General features: G+C 47.2%; 1 protein-coding gene across 1 annotated transcript; it reads left to right on the plus strand.

Annotated features, from left to right (window-relative positions):
- Positions 1-5,953: 5,953 nt before the first annotated feature.
- On the plus strand, positions 5,954-11,048 carry LOC128352249 (uncharacterized). Its single transcript, XM_053312667.1, has 2 exons — positions 5,954-6,423; positions 9,968-11,048. The coding sequence occupies exons 1-2, from the start codon at positions 5,979-5,981 to the stop codon at positions 10,597-10,599; spliced, it is 1,077 nt and encodes a 358-aa protein (XP_053168642.1). The 5' UTR covers positions 5,954-5,978; the 3' UTR covers positions 10,600-11,048.
- Positions 11,049-23,878: the final 12,830 nt, after the last annotated feature.

Raw genomic sequence — 23,878 nt, forward strand, 5'->3', positions numbered from 1 at the left:
AGGATGAAACTCCCCCCTAACTCTTCATTATTAAGTTCTTGGACATGTTTACATAAGAACATAAAAACAGCCCTGCTGGATCGGGCCCAAGGCCTGTCTAGTCCAGCATCCTGTTTCACATGGTGGCCCACCAGATGCCTCTGGGGAGCCTACAGACAAGAGGTGTGTGCATGCCCTCTCTCCCACTGTTGCTCCCCTGCAACTGGTATTGAGAGGCATCGTGCCTCTGAGGCTAGAGATGCCCCACAGCCACCAGACTAGTAGCCATTGATAGACCTGTCCTCCATGAATCTGTCTAACCCCACTCCAAGCTGGTGGCCATCACCACATCCCATGGCAAAGAATTCTATAGATTAATTATGCACTGTGTGAAAAAGTACTTCCTCTTGTCAGTCCTAAATTTCCCAAGCTTCAGTTTTGTGGGGTGGCCCCCGGTTCTAGTGTTGTGAGAGAGGGAGAAAAATTTCTCTCTGTCTACCCTCTCCACTCTGTGCATCATTTTACACACCTCAATGATGTCTCCCCTTAGACTCCTCAGAAAAGAGGCGACAGCTTTTGTCTTTACCTTAGAAAAAAGAGCCCCAGATGCTGTAGCCTAGCCTCATATGTAAGGTGTTCCAGGCCCCTGATCATCTTGGTTGGCCTCTTCTGCACCTTTCCCAGTTCTACAATGTTCTTCTTAAGATACGGTGACCAAAGCTCTATGCAGCTTTGTAGAGGTTAGCTGAAGTGCTGAGGTTTTATCTACAGCACAGACTTAAATGGGTTGAATAATTATTCACTTTCCCCATAAACCCCGAGAAATGTCATGGTGGCAGTGGGGGGCACTATGGATACGGGACTGCAAGAGAGTTCATGATTCTTGTGGGAAGCTACGAGAGTTAAAATGAGAGAAAACTGATATAAGCTAGTATGTGCACATAGGTCTTTAATTTTATTACTGTATATAGGGATATTATCCACCAAGTTATGTGGGACGGTTTAGTTTTTAGCTCGTAATCCCATTCAGACATTACCATATTTATCCAAATAGGAGCCAATGATTGAATTTAAAGACAACCACCTTAAAAATAGAGGTTAAATGCAACTTATACCTATTTACCCAAATGGAACAGGACTCTGAATTTAAGACGATCTCCCCCATTCCTAACATCAAAGAACTTGGAAAACCTAGTCTTGGATTCAGGTAAATACAGTATGTTGTACGAGTATACAGATATCTGTATACTCGTACATGTTTTTTGTATGAATGACTGTACCTGGGTTCATTTTTAAAGTGAATCTGGGTATTGGCCCCTCAAATGCATGATACAGATAGTAAGTGTACTGGTGTATCTGTGTTCAATATAACATGTTCATCTCTGTACCTATGTACAGATCTGTACTTGTGTATACGGTACACTCATCATACGAGTGTTGAACATAACATGTGGGCTTCAGAGTGCTGCTGATGCCACCAGGAAAAGTTAGTGATACAGAGAGCTACTTCTCTACATGCAGATCAGGTATAAGGGTAAGGCAGCAACCCTCCCCTGAATAAAGCTGTCCCACTGTAAACCTGCATGCTATGTGGTAATGCCACCTACTTGGATGGAAGCTGGTTTGTGCCTCTCACTGATGTATTCGTTGTCGTCATCATAGTAGTAGTAGTAGTAATAGTAGCAGCAGCAGCATTATCTATAATCTCTGCATTAAGAAAGATTTCTCCTTATATCAACTCACTTTGTATGACGGCTAGTACCTGAGCCAAATGTTCTCACTGGAGAACTTTCAAATTGAAATTACTTATGTGGGAGGAGTCTGGGAGGCACAAAACTGGGGCAATTGGGGGATGGAGCTGAGAAGTTCTTTGAAAATTCAGGGGAGGTGTGTTGCTAGTGGCTTGAGTCTGTCCTATTTTCCCTATTTAGCTTCCCTTGCTACTTCTTTGGTGACAGTGGCAGCAGCAGTAGTGGTGAAACTCTTCATAGCAGCTGGCTCCCATTGACTTGTCATGAGTCCCTCCCCCCAATATTACCTTGAGGGGGCTTTTGGGGGTGGGAAATGAAGACCTGCAAAGTGGCTTCACAATTTCTAAGCCCTATCCCACACAATCACTACAAGGCCCACAAATGGTGTGGAGAATGGAGAGGCTGTTCGGCTCATCACTGCAGGCAGATGTTACATTCGGATACATTATTAGTGATTTTTCCTGACCTGGTATAAGTTGTTGTATCTCCAGTCCAGCTTCAACATCATCCCCAAAGGACTCACAGTCTAAAAAGAAACATAATGCAGATACCAGCAACAGCCACTGGAGGGGTGCTGTTGGATAGGGCCAATTGTCCCCCCCCACACACACTAAATATAAAAGAATCACCACTTTAAAAGGTGCCACTTTGCTCAGTTAGCATCACAGGATGGTACAGCTATATTCCCATCAGTTTAAAGGGCAGAATTCAATTTATAGTGTGTCATAAACTGATAGCGAGCCTCAAGATCAACATGAATCATGTATGTCCAGCTACATGTCCTTGTCTCCTTTACCCAGCCTGACTATGCTTATTGGGACCGGCCTCAAGAGCAGGGACAGGGAGGGGACTGAGCAGCATCCTGTGCTTCCTCAGGCCCAGGCTGCTTGCTCCTTGTGTCTGCCCCTCTCCGGGGGGCCCTGACACTCTCCACCAGCCAGCCTCTCATTCCCAGCCAGCTCCTTATATGCCTCCTCACAGGCTATGCATCACCCACCCCCAATTACAGGGCCAATGCCCCTCTTTATTCCCTGTAATTGATTACCCTTTACAGCGGTTGCCAATGCCTCTCCCCCTTCTCCCTCCTCCTGCTCAGACCCCCTCCCTTTGGGAGGCGTGTTGCTGATGTTATCCTTGCACGCCTCCCCTTCGGCCTTTTCAGGGCTCTGCTCCTCCTCCACTGGAGCCGAGTCCCTGCCCATTGGCAGTCTTTCCTTCACTTCTCCCCAGATGCCACCCATCCCTGTCACGTTGGGCCCCCTCACCACTCCGTCCTCAGAGGTAAGGACAGCCGATCTCGCCGGACATGTATTTGTGGGACAGCAAATATGTAAAGTAAGATTAGCCTGGTGTAGTTAGTCTGTGCTCTGGAGAATTGCTTACATGGTATTACCACTACCTCATTCCTGGGGGAAAATATCAGCATCACGGTTGTGGAGAGTGCCCACAACATGTCAGAATGTCCTGAACATGTAAAAAGATACCAATTCAAACTAGGCCCTGAAAAGCTTCAGATCTCATAAGGCAAGCCTTGTGCAAGCCTTGCTGAAACACATACGTGTGTGTGTGTGTGTGTGTGTGTGTGTGTGTGTGCATGCGCGTACACACACACACACACACACACACACACACACACACACACACACAGAGACAGTATAACTCAGAATCCCTGTGGTTTTTCCCCACAAGTGGGAGGGAGGGAGTGCTCAGGTTTCATGGCAGAGAGGCTCAATAAATTCAGTGGAAACAGGAAAATGGCTGCAGGTGAGTTTTAGTGGCTCACATACAGTGCAAATTGCTGTGTACGTTGAAACACCATGTGCTTGCAGTTGTGCAAGCATTCTCTTATGTGTGCACAAAATTGCCCCACTTGGGCTGTATCTGAGCCACTGTGGGAAATACAAGTATATTGCCTGCTAATTAGGCAAAGAGCACCCTTTAAAGTTGTGGCTGTCTTATACTTAGTGGGGTGAGAACATTTGTCCCTATTCAGCCTGGCATAGCATCTCCCCTAGTGTTGTGGAGAAACCAGAGAAAATTTCCCAAAATTTCTCCTTGGGAGGAATTCTGAAACCCTTTTTGAATTTCAGTTTCTCCATGGAGGGAATCCTGAAATACTCTAAATTTCCCCCATTCTTTTTGCTAGCCAAATCATTTTGAGAAATTTTTTGGTTGAAAAGCAGAATAACAACAATAACAACAATAATTAATATTACGAAGTTTTACTCCCCTCCAGTCTGTAGCCCTTTCCTGCAGTTGCCTCATTGGTTTCAGGATCGGGGCTATCTTCAGTCTGTAGCATAAAGGGATCTGCTGGGCATGAGATCTAGTAGCAGATCTAGTAGCAGCTTGAGGCAGATTTACTTGCTTGGCTTCCTTATCTGGGGTGCACTCTTCCCTGATTGTGTTCCTCTCAGAGTCAGAGTCCTCTCAGTGGGGACCCATCCCCCTCTATCCACCTTGGAGGCCTCTAGTCTTTATAGCTTCACTAGTCATTGGGGACAGCTAATCAAACCACTTTAGATCAACCCCATCCCACATCCTTTTTAGGATGTTGTGCTGCACCTGGACACCATTCCTTCATGGTTGTTCTGATCTCTAATGGTTTGCACCTACAGTACCTTTGCTCTGGACTCTTGCTGGCTTCCAATCTCAGATAGCAGGAGAGGTGTCCCTGCTCATAATCTTGTTGTTATGTATAGAGATTCTGTAACTATAAATGATCTTCCAGTTCCACACATTAATTATTGCAGATACATGTCCTGAACAGGAAGGAAATTTGATAGGGACATGCCAGGACCTCTAAAAAATTGCACTTGTCTTATAGAAACCTGTTTGGCTTAACTTGAAGGTTTTCAAGTGTTTCTCCTTGGGAGGGACGTCATATTTCACAGCTTTGACATGTCAGTGTAACCTTAATATCATGATAATTTTAAGTTCTGAGTTCTGAGAAACTCTTCTCAGTTCTGAGAAAAAAAGTGGAGACTGGATGTGCAAACTGATGTACAACAATAGGGATAATGCTCTCCAATAATACATGCTTGACCCCAATAAGATGTACAGTAATCTGAGATGTACTTTTGAATGAAGAACAGTGGCAGTGATTTCAAACTGTGAGCTAAAATAGGTGAGCGGAAGTTTCACATGAGGAATCTGTTGCTTGGCATTCCATTCTACAATTGAAGGACTGAAGAAAGGACTCATCTAACAGCTCCCCATCATTGAATAGTGGCTCCTCAGCATAGAAAAGAAAAACTTGTTATAGCTGCCTTCTCACAATCATATTTAACCAGGATAGCTAGCCAGGATCTGATCCTGGTTATCTATCTCGATTAAATGTGGTTTAAACACAGCAGTCTGATCTACATCTGATCAATGATTGTAATAAAGCTATTCATTCATTCACAGCAGGTTGATCAGGATTGCCGGGGAAATCTGCATCCTCAGAATCCCCCTCCCCTTGCCTCGTGCAAGTGGGAGGGTGTTTGTCCCAGCCCGGGATTCACAAGCCCAAGAAGAAGCCTGATTGGTTGGCTGGCTCGTGGTGGGCGGGGCTTGCTGAGAGGCCGAGCGTTTCCCCGCTCTGGCCTCTCAGTCGGCTGTTTGTTTCCGATTAGGAAGGAGCTCAGTCCGGGAGCTCCTTCCTCGAAGGCCTTAGTTGGGGGGGTGCGCCCGACAAGCGGGCGAGGCGGCATTCGGCGGCGTTCCGTCGAGGGGGCCATAGTGTCAGCGGTGGCCCCGCTGGTAGGGGGGTACTCCCGGGACTGCTCCCGGCTGGGTTGCAGCTGCAGCAGCAGCGTCTTTGGGCCTCTTCAGCGCGGCGTCGGCACTCGGCTTCCTGGGCGTGGTTCTCCTTCTGGGCGTTTGCCCTTTTGGTTTGTGGGGTATTTGGGGGGTTTCCATCAGCCTGGGTGGCTGGGCAGCGGCCCCTTTTCCGTTCCCTGGAGCACTACTTTTGATGCCAACATTCTTTTATTTGTTTGGTGGGTAGCAGGTGGGTGTTTGTGCTCATCGGTGCCCTGGTGGGCCTGGCCTGGTTGAGAGTCAAAAGGCCTTTTCAAGCCTTCTCCTTGGGTGGGGGGCTCTGGTGCTTTCCTGGATAGGATTGAGTATTGTTTTTGATTCAGGACAAGGGCTTGGCTTTTGTTCTATATCCTTGCTACCTTCATTCTGTGTGTGGTTGGCGCTTTTTTTTCCCTTTTTTTTCTTTCTCCAACCCCTTTTGGAATCCCACTATTTGGAGGCAGTATGCCGGGGAAGGCCAAGGGCAAGAAAGGGGGGCGCCCTGTTAAGCAGCCCAAGAGGCCTGCTCCCCCGCAGTCCTCCTCGGAGGAGGAGGAGGAGGAGATGACTCTGATACGGGGGTTAATTAATAGGATGGAAGCTTTAGAGAAAGCAAAAGCAGCCCCCTCCGACAAAGGTGCGGGTCCTTCAGGTGTGGGGGGGGTGCCTCCTCCTAAGGTCCCTCGGAGGACCAGGGGTTCTGTGAAAAGCCAGCTGCTAACTTCTCTCTCTAGTAGGCTGGCTGCGCTGGAAGAAGGGCTGAACCCTGCTGGACCGGGCCCTTCTGCTCCTGCGTTACCGCTTCCTGAACCTGAGTCTCCAGTTCCGGAGTCGCCTTCACCATTGCTACCTCCGCCTGCGGCACCAGTTGTTCAGCCTCCAGTGGATACGGCTACTCCTTTGGCCCAGGGTGAGCCTGCAGCACCTACACCGCCCGGCGTCACCGGCCAGTGGCTTTGTCCCTGGACGATGCCTGCCATGGGTGGATGGGGCCCAGCTTCTTACTGGCCCCCATATACACAACCTTGGGTGGCGGGTTCCCCGCCGGTTTTTCCTGGAGTTATTGCAGGCTTACAAGGCGCTGCGGAGCAGGTCTGGTTGGGCAACCGGCCCTCCAGCGGGTCGCTCCCACTCCCGGGGGTGGCCTCCTCTGCTGGATCTGCCACGGGGGTGCAGGCGGGTTATTATCCGATGGGGATTCTGCCGTCACCTCAGCATGCGCCCTATGGTAGCATGGGCCTCCCGTTAGGGGATCACTTACTCCCTTCTACAAAAGAAAAAATCCTTAAAGGTGAATATGTGGACATTTTTAGCTTGTTGTTCAGGGAACCTGAGGTTAAGCATAAAGAGGGGGAATCTTGTAAGGAGCACGAAGCCACCAAGAGAAAGCCGGTCGAAAAGACTTGGAATAATTGGCTTTCTGGCTTCACGATTTATATGGGGGTTATTGTCCAAGCCCAGCCCGCAAGGGGCCCTGCCCTGTTAAAATACATGGATATAATTCACAGGGCGGTCTCCGACTTTGCTGGATCTTCCTGGGTACGGTACGATGAGAGTTTTAGAATGAGGGCTGCCCTTGACCCCACATTGCCCTGGGATGCTCCGTTGCAGGAGTTGTGGCTGGTTACTATGTCTCCAGCCCGGCCCATAGAGGGAGATAGGTCTGACAGTGGGCATTTGCTTTCTAAACCATCGGGGGTTTTGCCCTCAGGGAGTCCTGGGCAACAGTGGGTTCAACCCCACCTTGTTTGCTGGGAGTTTAACTCCAATGGCAAGTGCTCCCGTTCCCCTTGTCGGTTTAAGCATGCCTGCGGGGTCTGTGGGGCGAGGCACCCCAGTTCCTCCTGCCCCAGGGCCAAGTTTGGGGGTTCCGGGGCTAAGTATAGGCAGGGGAGCAGTAAAAAGGGTGGCCCTCCTCCACCCGCTCCGAATAAAGGGTCCTAGCCCTATCAAGGTGAAGGTGCTTGAGCAGCTGTTGCTGGACTATCCTGACCAGTCAGCAGCTTCTTATTTGTTATGTGGCTTCCGGGATGGTTTCAGAATTCCCTCTTCGGCCCGGAGGGGATTAGGCAGTTCTCGCAATCTGAGATCAGTGGTTGGTAAGGAGGAAGTCGTTGTTAGGAAAATTGGTAAGGAGGTGGCTGCGGGCAGGGTGATGGGGCCTTTTGCCAGTCTCCCCTTCCCCAGCCTTAGGGTCTCCCCATTAGGGGTGGTCCCTAAAAAGGTTCCTGGTGAATTTAGGTTGATTCACCACCTTTCTCATCCCAGGGGGTCCTCAGTAAATGATGGCATCCCTGATAGCTTATGCTCTGTACGTTATACCTCATTTGATGAGGCCGTGGAAGTGGTCAGGGGTAGGGGCCCCGGGGCCCTTTTGGCGAAGTGTGATATTGAATCCGCCTTTCGCCTGTTGCCGGTACATCCAAATGACTTCGAGCTGCTGGGGTTTGCATTTGCTGGCCAATTTTATTTTGATAGGGCTTTGCCTATGGGCTGCTCGATTTCCTGCGCAGCATTCGAAACATTCAGCTCCTTTTTGGAGTGGGCAGTTAGGCGCCAGGCGGGTCTTCCCTACACGGCTCATTTTTTAGATGATTTTCTTTTTACAGGCAGGGGGAATTCGAGGGAGTGCCACCATTTACTTCGCTCCTTCATGGAGCTAACAGACCGGCTAGGTGTCCCTTTGGCACGGGATAAGACGGAGGGGCCGGTCACGTGCCTCGCCTTTTTGGGGATTGAGTTGGACACTGTTGCCGGTTGCTCCAGGCTGCCTCAGGCCAAGCTGCGGGTTTTATTGGACATGGTTAGGTCCCTTGGTCGCGCCCGTAAGGTCTCCCTTAGGGATCTCCAGGTTGTTTTGGGTCACCTCAATTTTGCCTGCAAAGTGGTGGCTCCGGGCCGGGCCTTTTTGCGCCAGTTATGCGACCTGACTGTGGGCGTTAGGGCTCCCCATCACAGAGTACAAATTACGGAGGGTGCCCGGGCCGACCTGGCTCTTTGGGAAGCATTTCTCACTGATTTTAATGGGGTGTCTTTCTGGCGGGATGTTAGACTTCTGGAAACCGACCTGCAGGTCCACTCTGACGCTGCAGGTGGAATAGGTTTCGGGGTTTATTTCAGGGGACGTTGGTGTTCCGCCAGGTGGCCCGAGGACTGGTTCAGGCAGGGGGTTTCCCGGGACCTGACTTTCCTAGAGCTCTTTCCAATTGTGGTGGCCGTGCATATTTGGTCCGCTGAGTTTGCCAACTCCTCAGTTGTGTTTTGGTGTGACAATCTGGCAGTTGTTCAGATTGTCAATAGTCAGACTTCCCAGTCCCCGAGGGTCATGGTTTTGGTTAGGGCATTGGTATTGCAGTGTCTGCGGGCTAACATCCTTTTCCGGTCCCGCCATGTTCCGGGTATCCGGAATGACATAGCTGACGCTTTGTCTCGTTTTCAGTTAAACAGGTTCAGAGCGTTAGCGCCCGAGGCCGCCCTTCACCCGGAACCCATGCCAGCTTTTCTGTGGGAACTTGGCAGGCGGAGGCACAGCGGGCCATAGCGGCATCTCTGGCGCCTAGCACCAGAGTGAGCTACACAGCCAAGCTTGAGGCTTTCTCTCTTTTTCGAAAGACTGAAGGTTTGGCGGAGGTGTGGCCGGTCCCTGTAGAGCAACTTCAGCAGTTTTTGGTCTTCCTCCGCAGGGCGGGGCGTGCGGTATCCACTTTGGGGGGCTATCTTGCCGCGTTAGCTTTTGAAGCCCAGGTTCGTGGGGTTGGTGATTCCTCCTCCGACCCGCGGGTGCGGCGCATGTTGGAGGGTTGGGCTAGGGGGGAGCCGAGGACTAGGGACCCCAGACGCCCTTTTACTCTGGAGTTGGTGGCTTCAACGCTGGGCCACCTAGTGGGGTGCTGCTCTGGCCCATGGGAGGTGTCGCTGTTTAGGGCTGCACTGTTGGTTGCCTTTTTTGGGGCCTTCCGTCCAGGGGAGTTGCTTCCCCGCAGCGGGTCTTCCCCCAGGGACCGCTGCTTGCAATATTCTGATTTATCGTTCGGTGACGGGGAGGTGCGTTTGCTCCTTCGTCGCTCCAAGACGGATCAGAGGGGCAGAGGCCAGACGGTTCGCCTCGCGGCGGCCGGGAATATCAATGTATGCCCCGTGGTGGCCCTGAGGCAGTACGCTGGGCTGGGCCCCTTTTCGGGGGGATGTCTTTTTACCCACAGCAATCAGACTCCTCTGACGCAGTATCAATTCTTGGCGGTGGTGAGGAAGGCTCTGTTGGCCGCGGGGGTTGCGCTTCAGGGGCTTACTCTACATTCATTTCGTATTGGTGCGGCCACCACCGCTACACGTATGGGGCTTCAGGAGGTCGAAGTTCAGAGGATTGGACGTTGGAGGTCCGTGGCGGTCAGGCGTTATGTGCGCTGACAGCGGACAGGTGTGGGCTCTACTGACCTGTTGCTTTCTTTTGGCAGGTGCTGGCGGGGCGGCGGTCCCGGTCCGAGTCCTGATGTGTGGCCATTCGTTGGTCTTCTGGGCTTTCAAGCGGGCCAGCACCACCCGCTGGGGATCCCAGTTGGGTTTAGGAAGCAAGGCTTCAGTTTATTGGTTGGGCATGAGGGGCATGCTCTGGAATCAGTTGCTTCCAGCATTGAGGGAGCATTTAGATAGGTTTCCCATTCCCGACATCCTGGTTCTTCATTTAGGGGAGAATGATTTGGGCCGGCGGCCTGGCCTCGCCATCCTTCAGCAAGCCTCCTCGGATTTGTCTATTTTGCGCAGCTGGATGCCTGGCGTGCGCATAATATGGGTTAATTGGCTCCAGCGCAGGGTGTGGCGGGGTGCTCATTCTTGCCTTAGCTTGGAAAAGGCACGCAGGAAGATTTCAGCCGCAATAGGTAAAGTGGTTTTGGCGGCCGGGGGGTCTGTGGTGCGGCAGCCAGATATAGCTGCTCGCTTTCCCGAGTTATTCCGCCCTGACGGGGTCCACCTGTCTGAGAAAGGTTGTGATTTGTATCTGCATAATATCCGGGAAGTGCTTGCTGTAGGTTTGGAGGGGGTGGGGCAGGAAGGTCAAGCGAGGGCTAACCTTCCTGGGTGGCGGTAACAGTGCGGGCTGTGGGTAAGGAGGTCTAGATTTCGGTGAGCACCCTTGGACATTTTAAGGTGGATTGGTCAATTGCTTCCTTGTGGCCTGTGCGGCACGGGAAGAATTACATTGCCAAGAAACCTGCTTCAGGACTTCACCTACCTTTGGGCTGTGCGGTCCGGGGAGGTAAAGATCTGAAGCTGTCCAGATCCCCTCTTCTAAAAGGGGTGGTTGGCTTTGAAGGAATTGGGCGGGAGCTACCTGCCTCTTTCCTGAGCCAGGGTGTGTCGCCCTTGCAGGCGATGGGTAGGACGTTTTGAATCCTAGCCCACGCCTAGGTGCCCGCACTGTTTTTATGTTGGTGATTAATCACCTTGTTTCCAGTCCGCCACAAATGTTGTTATATTAATAAAGCGTGGCCCGTTTCTCCCATTAAAAAATGTCTCTGTGTCTTCTTGGGCTGGGGTCTGGGTACAACCAGCTTTGCAGGGCTTAGCAATCCTGGTAAACGCTTGAACCAGGATCTCTGTAACTGTGAGAATACAGCCATAGAAAATGAATACTTTATGAAAAAGCTAACCTAGAAGCTTCTCTTTGATATGCTAATTTATTGTGTGCAGAAATATTGTAAGTGAGAGAATCTTTAGATATTTGATCCTCTATGTGTTGTATGAAGTGGTACAGTCCTGCAACAGGTAGAACTCATTGGACCTCTGCTAATCTGTATAAACGCTTAGAGAGATGTCTTTGTTTGTGGAAGCTGAGCATGCAGATAATGCACAGCAATAATTTAGATAATTGTTCTACAATATATAGGAAAATATTTTGCACATATCTCATTAGAGATATATAATTCAATCACAAAACAGCTGCACACACACACACACACACACACACACACACACACACACACACACTGAGAGGGAAAGACAACATGAGCAAGCTCTGTTTCCTATGAAAGGTCATTTTGCCTAAAGCAGTTCTCTAGCAGGTGGGAAATAATCATGCACTTAGCAGGGATGTGATACTTGTAAGATGAGATTCCCAAAGGTGGTTGTGACAATCACAGCCTGTATCTCCCAGGCATTTTGCACATATTAAGTCTCTGCACAGCCACAGCTAAGCAACCAGTTTACACAAAGAGAAAATGGCAGGTGTGGGGGTGGGGGGAGGGTGGAACCACAGTTTATGCTGTTACTTTCACTAGGGCCACCTTCACATATAACACAAGACCACAGGTTGATGAATCTGCGGTTAATCATTGAATCCGGGAATCATGCCACAGATCATCTTCCAACCTGGGCTGGGCAACCTCCAGTTTCAGGGCAGAGGAGCCCCTCCATCTCTCTGGTTCACTGAGGCCTCGTCCTGGCAAACTCCGTAGCACTCGTGTTGCCAGACACAAGTGTGACGGAGTTTGGGTCAGCACATCAGCAGGGTGGCAGACATTGGCCATGATCTGCAAGTGGGCATGCCTAGCACGATTGTGACTTTTTGGCATGGATCACCTGCCCTCAGCATAAAGGTCATTTAAACCCTTTAAAATGGCATTTAAACCCCTTTCCCCACAACACTTGTGCTGCCAGCCTTGCAAGAGCCCCACAGCCAATCTAGCACAACCATGATTACTGGTAATGGGGGGTGGGGTGGGGTGGAGAGGGGCACTATTTTTCTGCTACTCCAGGAAGGGATCACAATGGCTTCCTAGGAAGGAATATGTATATGAGGGCAGGCAAAGGATCCTGGGGTCTGGCCCACTGTGGCAAAGGATGCTCTTCTAATGACAGACAGACAGACAGACAGACAGACACACCTGCCCCTGTGTCAGTTTGCCAGCCAAGGCTTAGTCCTCTCATGATAAGGCCAGTCCACTAGGGTTGACCAGAGGCTCCATGAGCTTTGGGTCAGGGGATAGCCCATCCAGCTATAGGGGCCCCTTTTGATGTGTGGCCCTTGGTATAACTGTTAAAAAATAGAACTCCTGCTCCTCACCTTCCCATCCCCTCTGCACTCAACCCCTATGGACTCCCAAGGAGTCTGGGCCGCTCCATGTGTTCAGCTGCTTCCCTGTGGGCTGAGTCTGGCACAATTGGTGATGGCTCCTAGTATACATTCAAAATTACTGGGCTTGGACCAGCATTACAGCGTTATGTAGATCGGATGCTGTGGGGAATCACAGGTGAGGGGAGCCCTATTTTCAGTGATCCCTGGCAAGCCAAGATGCTGTGATGGGCAAAAATAAACATACATACATGCAAAGGGTGACCAGACTGCCATAGTGAGCACTTTGACTCCTGCCGTCCACCAGTTGCCGCAACCTGGAAAAGTGTTGGTGTGGTACGCTTCCCTGGAGCTTGCATAGATCTAACAACAGGCCAGGGAGTGACAGCCCTCTGGTGCACATGTGTGGGTCCATTGCCTTTCACTCCCATGAGAGAGTGGTCCAATTTGTAGCATTACCCGTCATCATCACATAGGAAGAATCTCTCCTGTGATCGGATTGAATAATGCTCCAGGTGGTTGGGTCTTCTCATGACTAATGCCATACTTGCACCCAAGGGGCTGGGCTGCCCTTTGTCTATTAATTTGTACAAAAAATAGAGCAGAGTCACTCAGGAATTCCAGGGACTGCCTTTCAACACAAACTCCAGGTATCATCCCCCTGGCATGTGTTTTCTTTGCCAGGAAACAACCAGGTTGCCTGGCTCATGGTGCAACCAGGACTCAACGTGCTTGTGAAAATACTTTCCCATCACTTTATACTTTATTTGTAGAGGCCTCTCCCCAACATGCCCATCTTGTCATCCCATCCCCTTTTCCTGCAGATTGCCAAAGGGGGGGATATGGGACACAATGGGGATCGGGCATTCATTGATGCAGCTTTTGCCTTTGACATGCTTTGAAACTTGGGATGTGGTGATGGATTATCCCTCTGGTCAGGGGCAAGTGCTTGGAGAGGTGGCCAGCGAGAAGCTCAGCAAGCATAGTGCTGGTGCATTTCTGGGCTGGTCTAAGCCACCCTCCCTATAGTTTTGCCAGCCACCACAACACAAAACCCAGATTACGACAGCAGCAGAATTTGGATGACATGCCACCTTCAAATCTGAGGTATAAGCAGCAAAAACTCACTACAAACTGAAGGTTCAATTCACAGTTTGGGGAGTGAAACTTCGGATTGATTTTGTGATGTAACCATGGTTTCACACATTTGGACAACCATGGAAGTGAACCTCTGACTCACTCGCCTCCGGTTTGGCATTATGTTCAAAGGCAGCCTAGGCTAACTCTTCACTATCAGGCTCTGCCTGAAATAGGGGCATAACTCCAGGCCTTCTAGCTCTGACTAGCTAACCCTCCTCAACTCAATTCAGAATGGGATATTTTCCCAGTTCAGAGTCAGCTATAAGCTTCCTTCCCAGTAGCAGAAAATAGGTATTTTTTCCTCCACACCCAGTTCCAGAATTTGGAAACTCCATTGTATGTACTCCTGAATAACACACTTTATTTATTTATTTATCATATTTATATACTGTCTGATGTGCAACCCTAGGCGGTGTACATGTTAAAATACAACAAATATAAACCAGTATAAAATAATGTAAACAATTTCACTATATGTAACAAGCCATTTGAAATTAATCAATTAATTAAAAGTCTGAGAATAGAGGTGTGTCTTAAAGGTTTTTTTTTTAAAAAAAACAGCCAGAGATGGAGAAGCTCTTATTTTGACATGGAGTGCATTCCAGAGCCCCGAGGCAACCACAGAGAAAGCCAACAGGACCTTCTGTTGTAGCACAAAAGGACCTGAACATGTTTCTCCACTTCCCATTTTGTTCCCCATGTCCCATGAATTCCTTCCATAAGAACATAAGAACAGCCCTGCTAAACCTATCGAATCCATCATCCTGTTTCACACAGTGGCCCATGATATGCCTCTGGCAAGCCCACAGGCAAGAGATGAAAGCATGCCCTCACTCCAAACTTATCTAGAAGCAGCAACACCAATAGCAGCAGCAACAGAAGCAGCAGTGACAACAAGAATGACAACAACAATGACAATGACAACAACAACAACAACAACAACAACGATAACAACAGCCAGGAAGCATTTCTGTGTGTGATGCCTCCATCCCTTCCTGGTTCATGGAACACTGAAACAGCAGCGACCTACATGGCAGGTATACTGAAATATATATTTTTCCAGGGTGCTTTCCTCAGAAGGGATGTCTTTACCCTGGAAGCACATTGCAGAAGGGCTCCTTGTGCTTGGAATACTGCTGTGTATGCTGTCAGTAGCATCCTAGATCCCTAGCTGCCAGAATGCCTGACATCCCTACTGAGGCTCCCTGTAAATGTATAGATTTCACATTTCTTGTGAACTTCATACACTGTGAGCTGCTATTACAGTAGTGCAAGGCCTCTAAATACCCTCTCATGTTGAGCTGAAAGTAGGGACTGAGTTTTGCAAAACATGTCTCTTCCCCCTGCCAAATAATCCTTCTTACAGCTGTTTTTCAAGGGTGTGTGTGAAAGGTACAAAAGTGTTCATGTGGACAGGAGGGAAATTGAGACCAGGCGATCCTCTGTTTTCATACGCTGCACTGGTGAGCAATGAAACTACCAATGCAGGTGGAATGGGCTCTTTGGCCCACTTGTCTCATCACTGGATTGATGCATTCCCTTTCTTCCCTTCATTCAATGTGAGGGCTTAATTTATTCTATACTGTGTCAGCATATAGCTCAATCCATCATCAAGGTTTATGACAAGTTCCCTGATTGGCTGGGATCACACTGAGAAGCATTAAAAAATCGTACCTCAACGAGCTGAGAGGGAAAACACAGAGGCTGGAAACAACCATGAAAATTAAGTACATCTCAGACCACCCATCTACCCCCAGTGGGCATTTTGGGCCTTCTGAAAAACTCATGCTAACCCCCAATTTTTTATTCATCACAGCACTAACACTGTCCTCTTTTAACGCCCTTCTTCCCATTTGTTAATGATCAGGCTACTTAGAGAAGCCACTATCGTATCAGTCATCTGAAATGGAGGCTCAGATTTATAACAGGTCTAGCCCCATCACAGAACCCAGATGAAAAGTTATGGAGTCACTGATCCCTCTAAGGCGTGCGCACGGGTGTGTGCACTCACAAGTTTTGGGATGTCTGGTCAGTTCAATTTAGATCTTGCTCAGGAAGGCCCCATTCTAAATGCAGGTGCACACACTGCCTTGATACTGCCACTGAGAACAAAACTCATTTTGCACAGAGATGAAAAAAATTAGAAGGACCACTGTATGGAGTAAGAGGTCAATCTGGAAACCTTGAGCTGGTATAAATGATACTTTGTCTGCTGGCCCAGCCACATGCTATAACAACATGGACACACTGGGGTGCCCTTCCCTAATTATATGGGAGTAGTGGTTCATCTGAACTGCTGCTCTATGTGTGTCTATTTCTAGTGTGTGGAGAGGGTGGTTTGGACAAACAACCCCCACCATGTGATTAACAAATGGTACCTGGCACCCTAGAAACTGGGGAAGGATATGCACGCTTAGAGTGCGCCCAGGGCCATATCATTTATTGTTAGGCCAATGGATAAAGTATCATCTGAATTGGCTCCTTGAGTAGCTGAAATTGTAGGCCAATGAATTCTCTGGGACTTCGAGACCTCTTTTATGGCAGATAAAGGGCAGCTGAGGTTTACTGCTATTTCAGATGGTTAAAACAGCAGTGAGAGAAATGTCCACAGAATATGTATCAGGGGGGAAAAATGACAATGAGAATGTCCATCATTTGGAAAGGTGGAGTGGTGATAGAGAAAGGGCTCCTTCTGATCCCAGTTTTATTTTATTTTTTTGAGGGAGGGGGAAGCAGATTTCAACAGTAGTGTTGATTAGGTAAAAAGTAGGCTGTCAAGTCGATTTTGACTCCTGGCGCCCACAGATCCCTGTGGTTTTCTTTGGTAGAATACAGGAGGGATTTACCATTGCCTCCTCCTGCGCAGTATGATATGGTGCCTTTCAGCATCTTCCTATATTGCTGATTACAGATATAGTACCAGTGGGGATTTGAACTGACAACCTTCTGCTTGTTAGTCAAGCATTTCCACACTGTGCTACTACAACACATTTATTTTGTTGCATACAACTTAATGCAAACCATGAAGTCTGAACTATCTGTCTAGCTGCAACCTTTTGCATAGCTCTACCATAAGTTCTGTTTCCTGGTCACACTAACTTGGAGATGGGTATCTGTCTGTCTGTCTTTTGGGCTTGCATAAATTCTCACTGGCTAATGTATCATATGTAATTCTGTGGGCTAGGATGGGTTGAGAAATGTTATTCTACTAAAAAAAAAAGTGGGAAGTCGCATTGATTTCCTTAACAGAATCACATGAATCAGTTATAAAAACAAAAAAGCCCAGTGGTTTACTGTCTTACTCGCTGCTCTTTACAGTCTCATAATAACCTAACATCTCTTGATTCCTGGACTTTCAGTATCTTTACCCATCAACAGCCATATACACAAGCCAAAAGAGACAGAGTTATTCCCCTCATACCAGCAATGACAGTGCCTCGTCCGGGTACGAAGGCTTAAAGGAGGTTAATGCAATCATCTGGGTTCTGTTCGATCTTCAGTGCTTAGGGTCATATGACTATCAGGTTTATTCTTTACCGATCTCATATCGGATTTCTAGATATGGTAGCAAACTTCTGACTTACAGTAATACTGCCCTTCTGTTCAGAGCTAGAGACTGAGGCTGAGGTAGAGCCACAGTTTCAGGGCTAGTGTCAGTATTCGGCATCACCGGACAACTGCTGAGGGCCCAGTGCCCACTGAGGATACTTGAGACCCCCTCTGTGGCCATCATCCTCTTATGGTGATGAAGTGACTCTCAGGGCCCAACCAGGTAGGAGGGGAGTTCACTGCAGGACACCCCAAAAACCTAGAGCTGCCCTTTGGGACTATACTTGGTGTGGCTGGAAGCCAGGGTGAGAGCTGCAAAGCAGAGCTGAAGCTTGCCAGAATCTTGGAAATGGTTCATGGATGGAATTGGGCAAAATCTGTAAGGTGAATCTGGATGGGATCTGGTTGGTTTGCGCAGGTCAGCCTCCAGCAGGTCCTGATTAGAACTGGGTGACTCCATAGCCCTATTCCACCATGATGTTGTACAAGTGTACAGATTTCTGTACACTCGCACTTGTTTTTGTGTGAATGACTGGAGCTGCATCATTTTAAATGTGAAGCTGGCCCCTCAAATGCATAGTGCAGACAGGATGTGATAGCCTGTGCTCGAAATAATGTTTGAAAAGCTTGCTATTATACAGATCTGTACCTGTGTTGAACATAACTTATGAATAGGATTCAGGAGTGAGGTCAATACAAAAATTCTTTAATAGACCAGCTCTGGCTTTTTCTGTTTTTCAGACCTCGATACCAGTAATTTGCCAATATGATGATATAGTGGCCACATTAGGAATTTTTACCCTTATACCTGCCCTGTTGTTGCCCTTCTAGTCCCTTAATGGCTTACAATAAAGTAGTTATTTTTAAAACCTCAGAACAACTTTCCACCAAAGCATTCCCATTTTTGTCATTTGAATGAAAAACTCACAGACACTCAGCTGTCTGTATATAACTCAGACAACCTGATCTCTCAAATCTATTCAAGCCCCTCCCATCCCTACTTACATTAAATCACGGTCAAGTACATGTGTCTTTCCTGCCAGCCCCTGCCCTCCCATTACTCTATACCAAAGCCACTTTCACTCTCTGCTTCAATCCCCCCTGTCTGTGAAGTGGTGATAATTATATTGACCGACCTACCTTACAGGGTTGCTGTATGAACTGCAACAAGATAGTGGCCACCTTCTGACTGAGCATGAAACCTCAGGTAGACGAACCTGTGGTTAATCTGTGTGAGCCTGGGAATCTTCCCCTAGATGATCATTGAGCGGCAGTCTCACAGTCTCTGGCTTGTGGGCAGAGCAGATCCCCCGTCTTCCTGGTCCACTGAGGCTGCATCCAAGCAAGCTCTATAGTGCTTGCATCGCTGGACTGTGGGCACGGCATCAGGACATCAGTACAGTGGTGACCAATGGCCATGGTCCTTGAGGGGACGTGCCCAGTGCAATTGTGCCTTTTTGGTATTGATCGGCCACCCTCAGCAGGGAAAGGGCATTTAAACCTGTTCCTCACACCACTTGCACCACTGCTCTTGCAAGGGCTCAGCAGCCACACAATCTTGCACAAGTACAATTACTGGTACCAGGGGAAGGAGAGTGGCACTAGTTTCCTGATACTCCTGGAAGGGGACATGATGACTTCCTAGGAAGTAACATGTACATGAGGGCAGGCAAAGGATCCTGGGGTTTGGTCCACTGTGTCAAAGGATGTTTTTGGAATGGTAGACCAGAGCTAAGCAGGCCAGGAAGCCACAATACACTCCTGCCCCATGTCGGCTTGCCATCCAGGAATTAGCCCTCTCATGAGAGGGCCAGTCCACTGGGGAGGACCAGAGGCTCCATGAGCTTCAGGTCTTCATTGGACTACACTCTCATGAGTTAGCCCATCTAACTATAGAGGGCTCCACTGATGTGGGGCTCCTGGTATTTCTGGTTAATAATAATATTTTTATTCTATTGTTTTTATTGTCATGTATTTTAATTTGTGACTTTTAATTATTTTAAATTTTGTACACCACCTAGAGATAGATAGACAGACAAATTTTTATTTCAGTCATTGACCAGTAAAAGAATACAGTTACATAGACTCAGAACGAATTTTACAAACAATATAACAAAACTTATCCATTCTGAAAATAATCTCCTTATTGGTGTTTGCTAATAAAAAATTTAAATAAAAGTAATTGGGATGTCCAGGGAGATTTTCCAGTACAGGGGAAATTAAATTTAAGGGAATATCCTTACAGAAAACACAATACAGGATAATATGTGAAGTGGTTTCTTTGGCCCCAGTGCCACAAGGGCACAGTTGGGAGGAAAAAGGTATCCCTCCAAACCTGCCGTCAAGAACCGCCGTAGGTAGTGCATTAAGACGTGCTAAAGTAAGAGCACGCCTAAATTTAGAAGAGATACCTCACTTAAATATTTCACTGGTTTAAAGTTGATAGTTTATATCCCACTCTTGAGGCCACTGCCTAGAGATATACATATCAGGAGGTATAAAATTATGACTGATAAACAAACATACATACAAACAAACAAACTTGCAGTGCACACCTTCCTCTCTCCACACAACCCTTCCAGACTCACATGGCTATGATGCACAGGTCATAGGGCTACAATGCCGTAGGTGACAGAATTAGGAAAACACAATGCTGTCTTCAAACCTGAGGTTTCAGCAGCAAAACTCACTACAAATCAAAGGTTCAGATTACAGTTTGGGGTCAAAAATGTTGAGTCGCTTTTGTGACGAAACCACAGTTTCACACATTTGGACAACCACAACCAAACCTCTGGCATGGTTGCCTGCGGTTTGGTGTTATGTCCAAAGGCAGCCTGTGTATGTGGAACACTTGGAACACTCCGAAGTGCCATATAAATGCTAAGTATCAGAAAGCCAGTGTGGCATTCTGTCTAGGATGTTAAACTTCTACTGGGGCAATTTGAGCTGCCATCCATAGTCAGCCATGAAGCTCACTGGGGGACCATGAATCAGTTATTATTTCTCAACCTAGCCTATCTTGAAAAGTTGCTGTGAGGGATAACATTGAGGAGGAGGAGATATCATGGAGTGTCAGAATAAAAAGGGAACAAATATATGTTGTTGCTTTTAAAAATCACACATTCATTCTTGAAAATAGTTTAAGATGAGGAACTTTCTTTCTTTCTTTCTTTCTTTCTTTCTTTCTTTCTTTCTTTCTTTCTTTCTTTCTTTCTTTCTTTCTTCAAAAGTGGGTTCTGTCATAGAGGACAAAGCTGAAATAATGTGAATAGTTGGGGGCCTGGATGATAATTCCCTTCCTATTCTTCTTGAGAATTTTAGCCCTTCATGCCAAGCAAAAGCTTAACTATAGTGCTTTACTTCAGAGATGCTCAGGAGCAATGAAGCGTGCCAGACTCTATTGGAATTTGGAACGCCGCTGTTGGCCTTTTTTTCTGAAGCTCATCCTATTCAAACAGTAAATGTGCTATCTAATCACAAGTTGCCATGTCATTCTAAACAAAGTAATTCAGGAGCTTCAAGCAATGTATAAAATCATCTAACAAGACTGGCAGCCAGAAAAATTACTCAGTGTTTGCTTTTTCATTACTGAAGCAGCCTTTGATCCTGCAGAATTAGAAGCCTTTTTTGCAGTTCAAGGCCTCTTGGAGTTGTGCAGTTCCATAATGTGTACAGCAATCAAGGGGGAAGATACACTTCTCTGGTGGAGAGGGTTAAATCTGGAAGTTGGGAAGTGAAATACAGTATTGTGATGATTGCTTGTCTGACTTTTTCAGATGCATTTTCTGCAACCTTGCACACGTATATTTGTGGCATGAGGCTGAAACGGAATATATGATACCCAAGCAGAAATCCCCACTCACTTATAAAGTTCAATCACATGCACAATCATAATTTCATTCCACTCAACTAAAAGTAGCCCTGAAAGATGGATGGAAAATGATTTGCACCCATACTACTATCATTCAAGATGCCTTCAGATACTGTTGATGTTCTTTGGTACAAAGCTTTTCTTGGGAAAAGTGACACAAAATACAATATCAGCGTAACTTTGGTCATTTCTGCCCACATCAGGTGCAGCCAAGAATAACTTATAGTTCTGTTACTAAGTTAAGATCTGGCATGGCAACACATTGATCCTGCCTGTGAGAAGGGATTGGGAAATAGCTGATGGTCAGTTCATACCAGTACAGACTTGCAGCCTGTACCTCAATCTGTCTCTGAGGTCACTGGCTACAAAAGCAAAATAGATTGCAGAAAGGTAAGTACTTTGTCCATGCTGTAAACATGCCCTGGAATGCACATCTGTATATACACAATGTCACAGTTGTGCCTACATCAGGTCTGGTAAACTTAGGGCCCCCAGCTATTTTTGAACTGCAACTCCCATAATCCCCAGCCACAGTGACCAATAGCCAGGGATTTTGGGAACTGTAGGCCAACATCTGCAGGAGGGCCAAAGTTGAGCAGCCCTGGCCTACACTAACTTTGAATGATGACACTGAAGAATAGGATAGTTCCCCTATTCCAACAATAGATAGTTCCATGGTTTTGTTGCATTGATTTTCCATTTGTATCTTCAAACAAAAACAGATTATTTCAAGTTTTCTTGTGGGTCCATTTTACTTTAAAAGCTCCGCACCAACTTGTGGGACAAATTCACTTGACTGTATGTGGAACCAAAGGTATTAGAAGAGAGTTCAGCTGATGCTCATACAACTTTCTGCAATCTGCTGCGGATTTGAAGTATAATGAAAAAACTCAAGTTAGAGACCATTACACAACTGCTTTCTCAGTGATTTTGTCCATTTCCAGAGTAAATAGTTGGAGATAGCATGTTATGCACAGACACAGTCAGTAAGTGTTTTTTCACCTTTAATTTAATCTAAAGTATGTTTAAGTGATTTTATTTCTTTATTTCTGTCACATCTTTCTGCCATCATGGAACTCAAGCAGAGTACAATGGACTCCCTGCTGGTCTTCTATGCACTGACCAGGTCTAGATCTGCTTAGATTCAGCAAAGTGGCTGTATCATGTGTCTTCAGTCCATGCCCTGGGAACTGAACCAACAGAGATCCAGTTTTGTGCATTTTTGCATGTCACTTTGAGTAAACTTGGCATCTCTAAATGTGGCCTTCTTCCATTTCAGTTTCAGTAAGCTTTGGATATGTTGATCAGGATGCCTGTTCTACGTCTGAAAAACCTATTGAAGCTTTTCTCACGCATAGCCGAACCCAGGCTAGGAAAGCCCAGCTGGGTTAGGCTGCCTGTGAGAACTCCTGGGATCAGGCCCGATCTTGGCAGGGCAGTGCCAACAACCCTGGCTTTTTAGCCAGGCAAGTGCTCCCTTAACCTGGGCTTGCTACTTGTGTGCAAGCTCAGGCTGCTTCCAGCTCAACTGCACATAGAGATGGGTGCCTAGAGCCTCAATGAGCAGTGCATTGTGGGATTTCTGGAGGCTGGGACATGTTGTCCCAGCCTCCAGAACTCCCATGCTGATCATCTGGGAGTGCAGTCCATGCTCCCAGGAATATGTGAGTGCTTGTCTTGGGGGAAGGTGAGTTTAACCAGCCTCTCTCCCCACTTGCTACCCCACCTGCCCAGTTGTGTGAAGGATCTCAATATTTTTGTGGCAACTTATTTGAGGTATTTTTTATTAAATGACTAGTTTACACACCACTAGGAAAGGCATATGAGGTGATCATTTGGGCAGGGCCAGTTGTGGTGTGTGTGTGTGTGGTTTTTTTTTGTCAGATCAGCACTTGATGGGTGAGAGCTGATTGGATGGAAAGACTCATGCAACATAATTGGCCCAAAGGTTTATTTAACTCATCCAAAGTACCTAGTGTTGTAGCATGCCACTGTATGTGTATATATGAAGGAAGCTAAAGAGATGGTTAAAAGTTGCCTTATGATGGAGGAAACTGACATTCCCCATTTGGTGTCAAGGACAGTGAGAATCCCTGTCCAGGCTCAGCAGCAGTTGCTCTCCCTAAGGAACTCACAGTTAATATGAGAGTTGCTATATTAAGATCTCCTAAGCATTCATTATTAGCTGCTTCTTATTCATGGAGCCACGACTGGCTGAGGATGACAGCCGCCTTGACTGATCACCGTATAAAGTCTGGAGACAGACAGTAGTATTTAACAGAATTGAAAGTGGTATGATATAGGCATAATTTCATGTGGTGTTAACACACTAATTGCTCTGGTCCTGCTGTCATCTGTGGTCAAGCAGGTTTTGCAGATTTTTGAAGGGCTACAAAAACCTTGCAAAATCGAAACAACGGTGGAATTGTCCCACACAGCACTTGGGAAACTATCTTGAGGATACGAGAGATGATGTTGTGAATGTGGACCAGGGGGACGTGAATTCATATCCCTAATCAGCCATGACATTGGCAGAAAAGCAAGAGAGAGGAGCCAGATTCAGACATTATGCTGTATGAGTGTACAGATGTGTTTGTGTGAAAGACTGTACCTGTGTTCATTTTAAAAGTGAACCTAGATACAGGCCCTTCAAATGCATGGTACAGATAGGAAGTGTACTGCTGTACCTGAGTTCAGAATAACATGTGAATGTCTGTACCTGTGTACAGATCTGTA

Source organism: Hemicordylus capensis, chromosome 3 (assembly GCF_027244095.1).
Source record: "Hemicordylus capensis ecotype Gifberg chromosome 3, rHemCap1.1.pri, whole genome shotgun sequence".
NCBI classification, from domain to species: Eukaryota; Metazoa; Chordata; class Lepidosauria; order Squamata; family Cordylidae; genus Hemicordylus; species Hemicordylus capensis.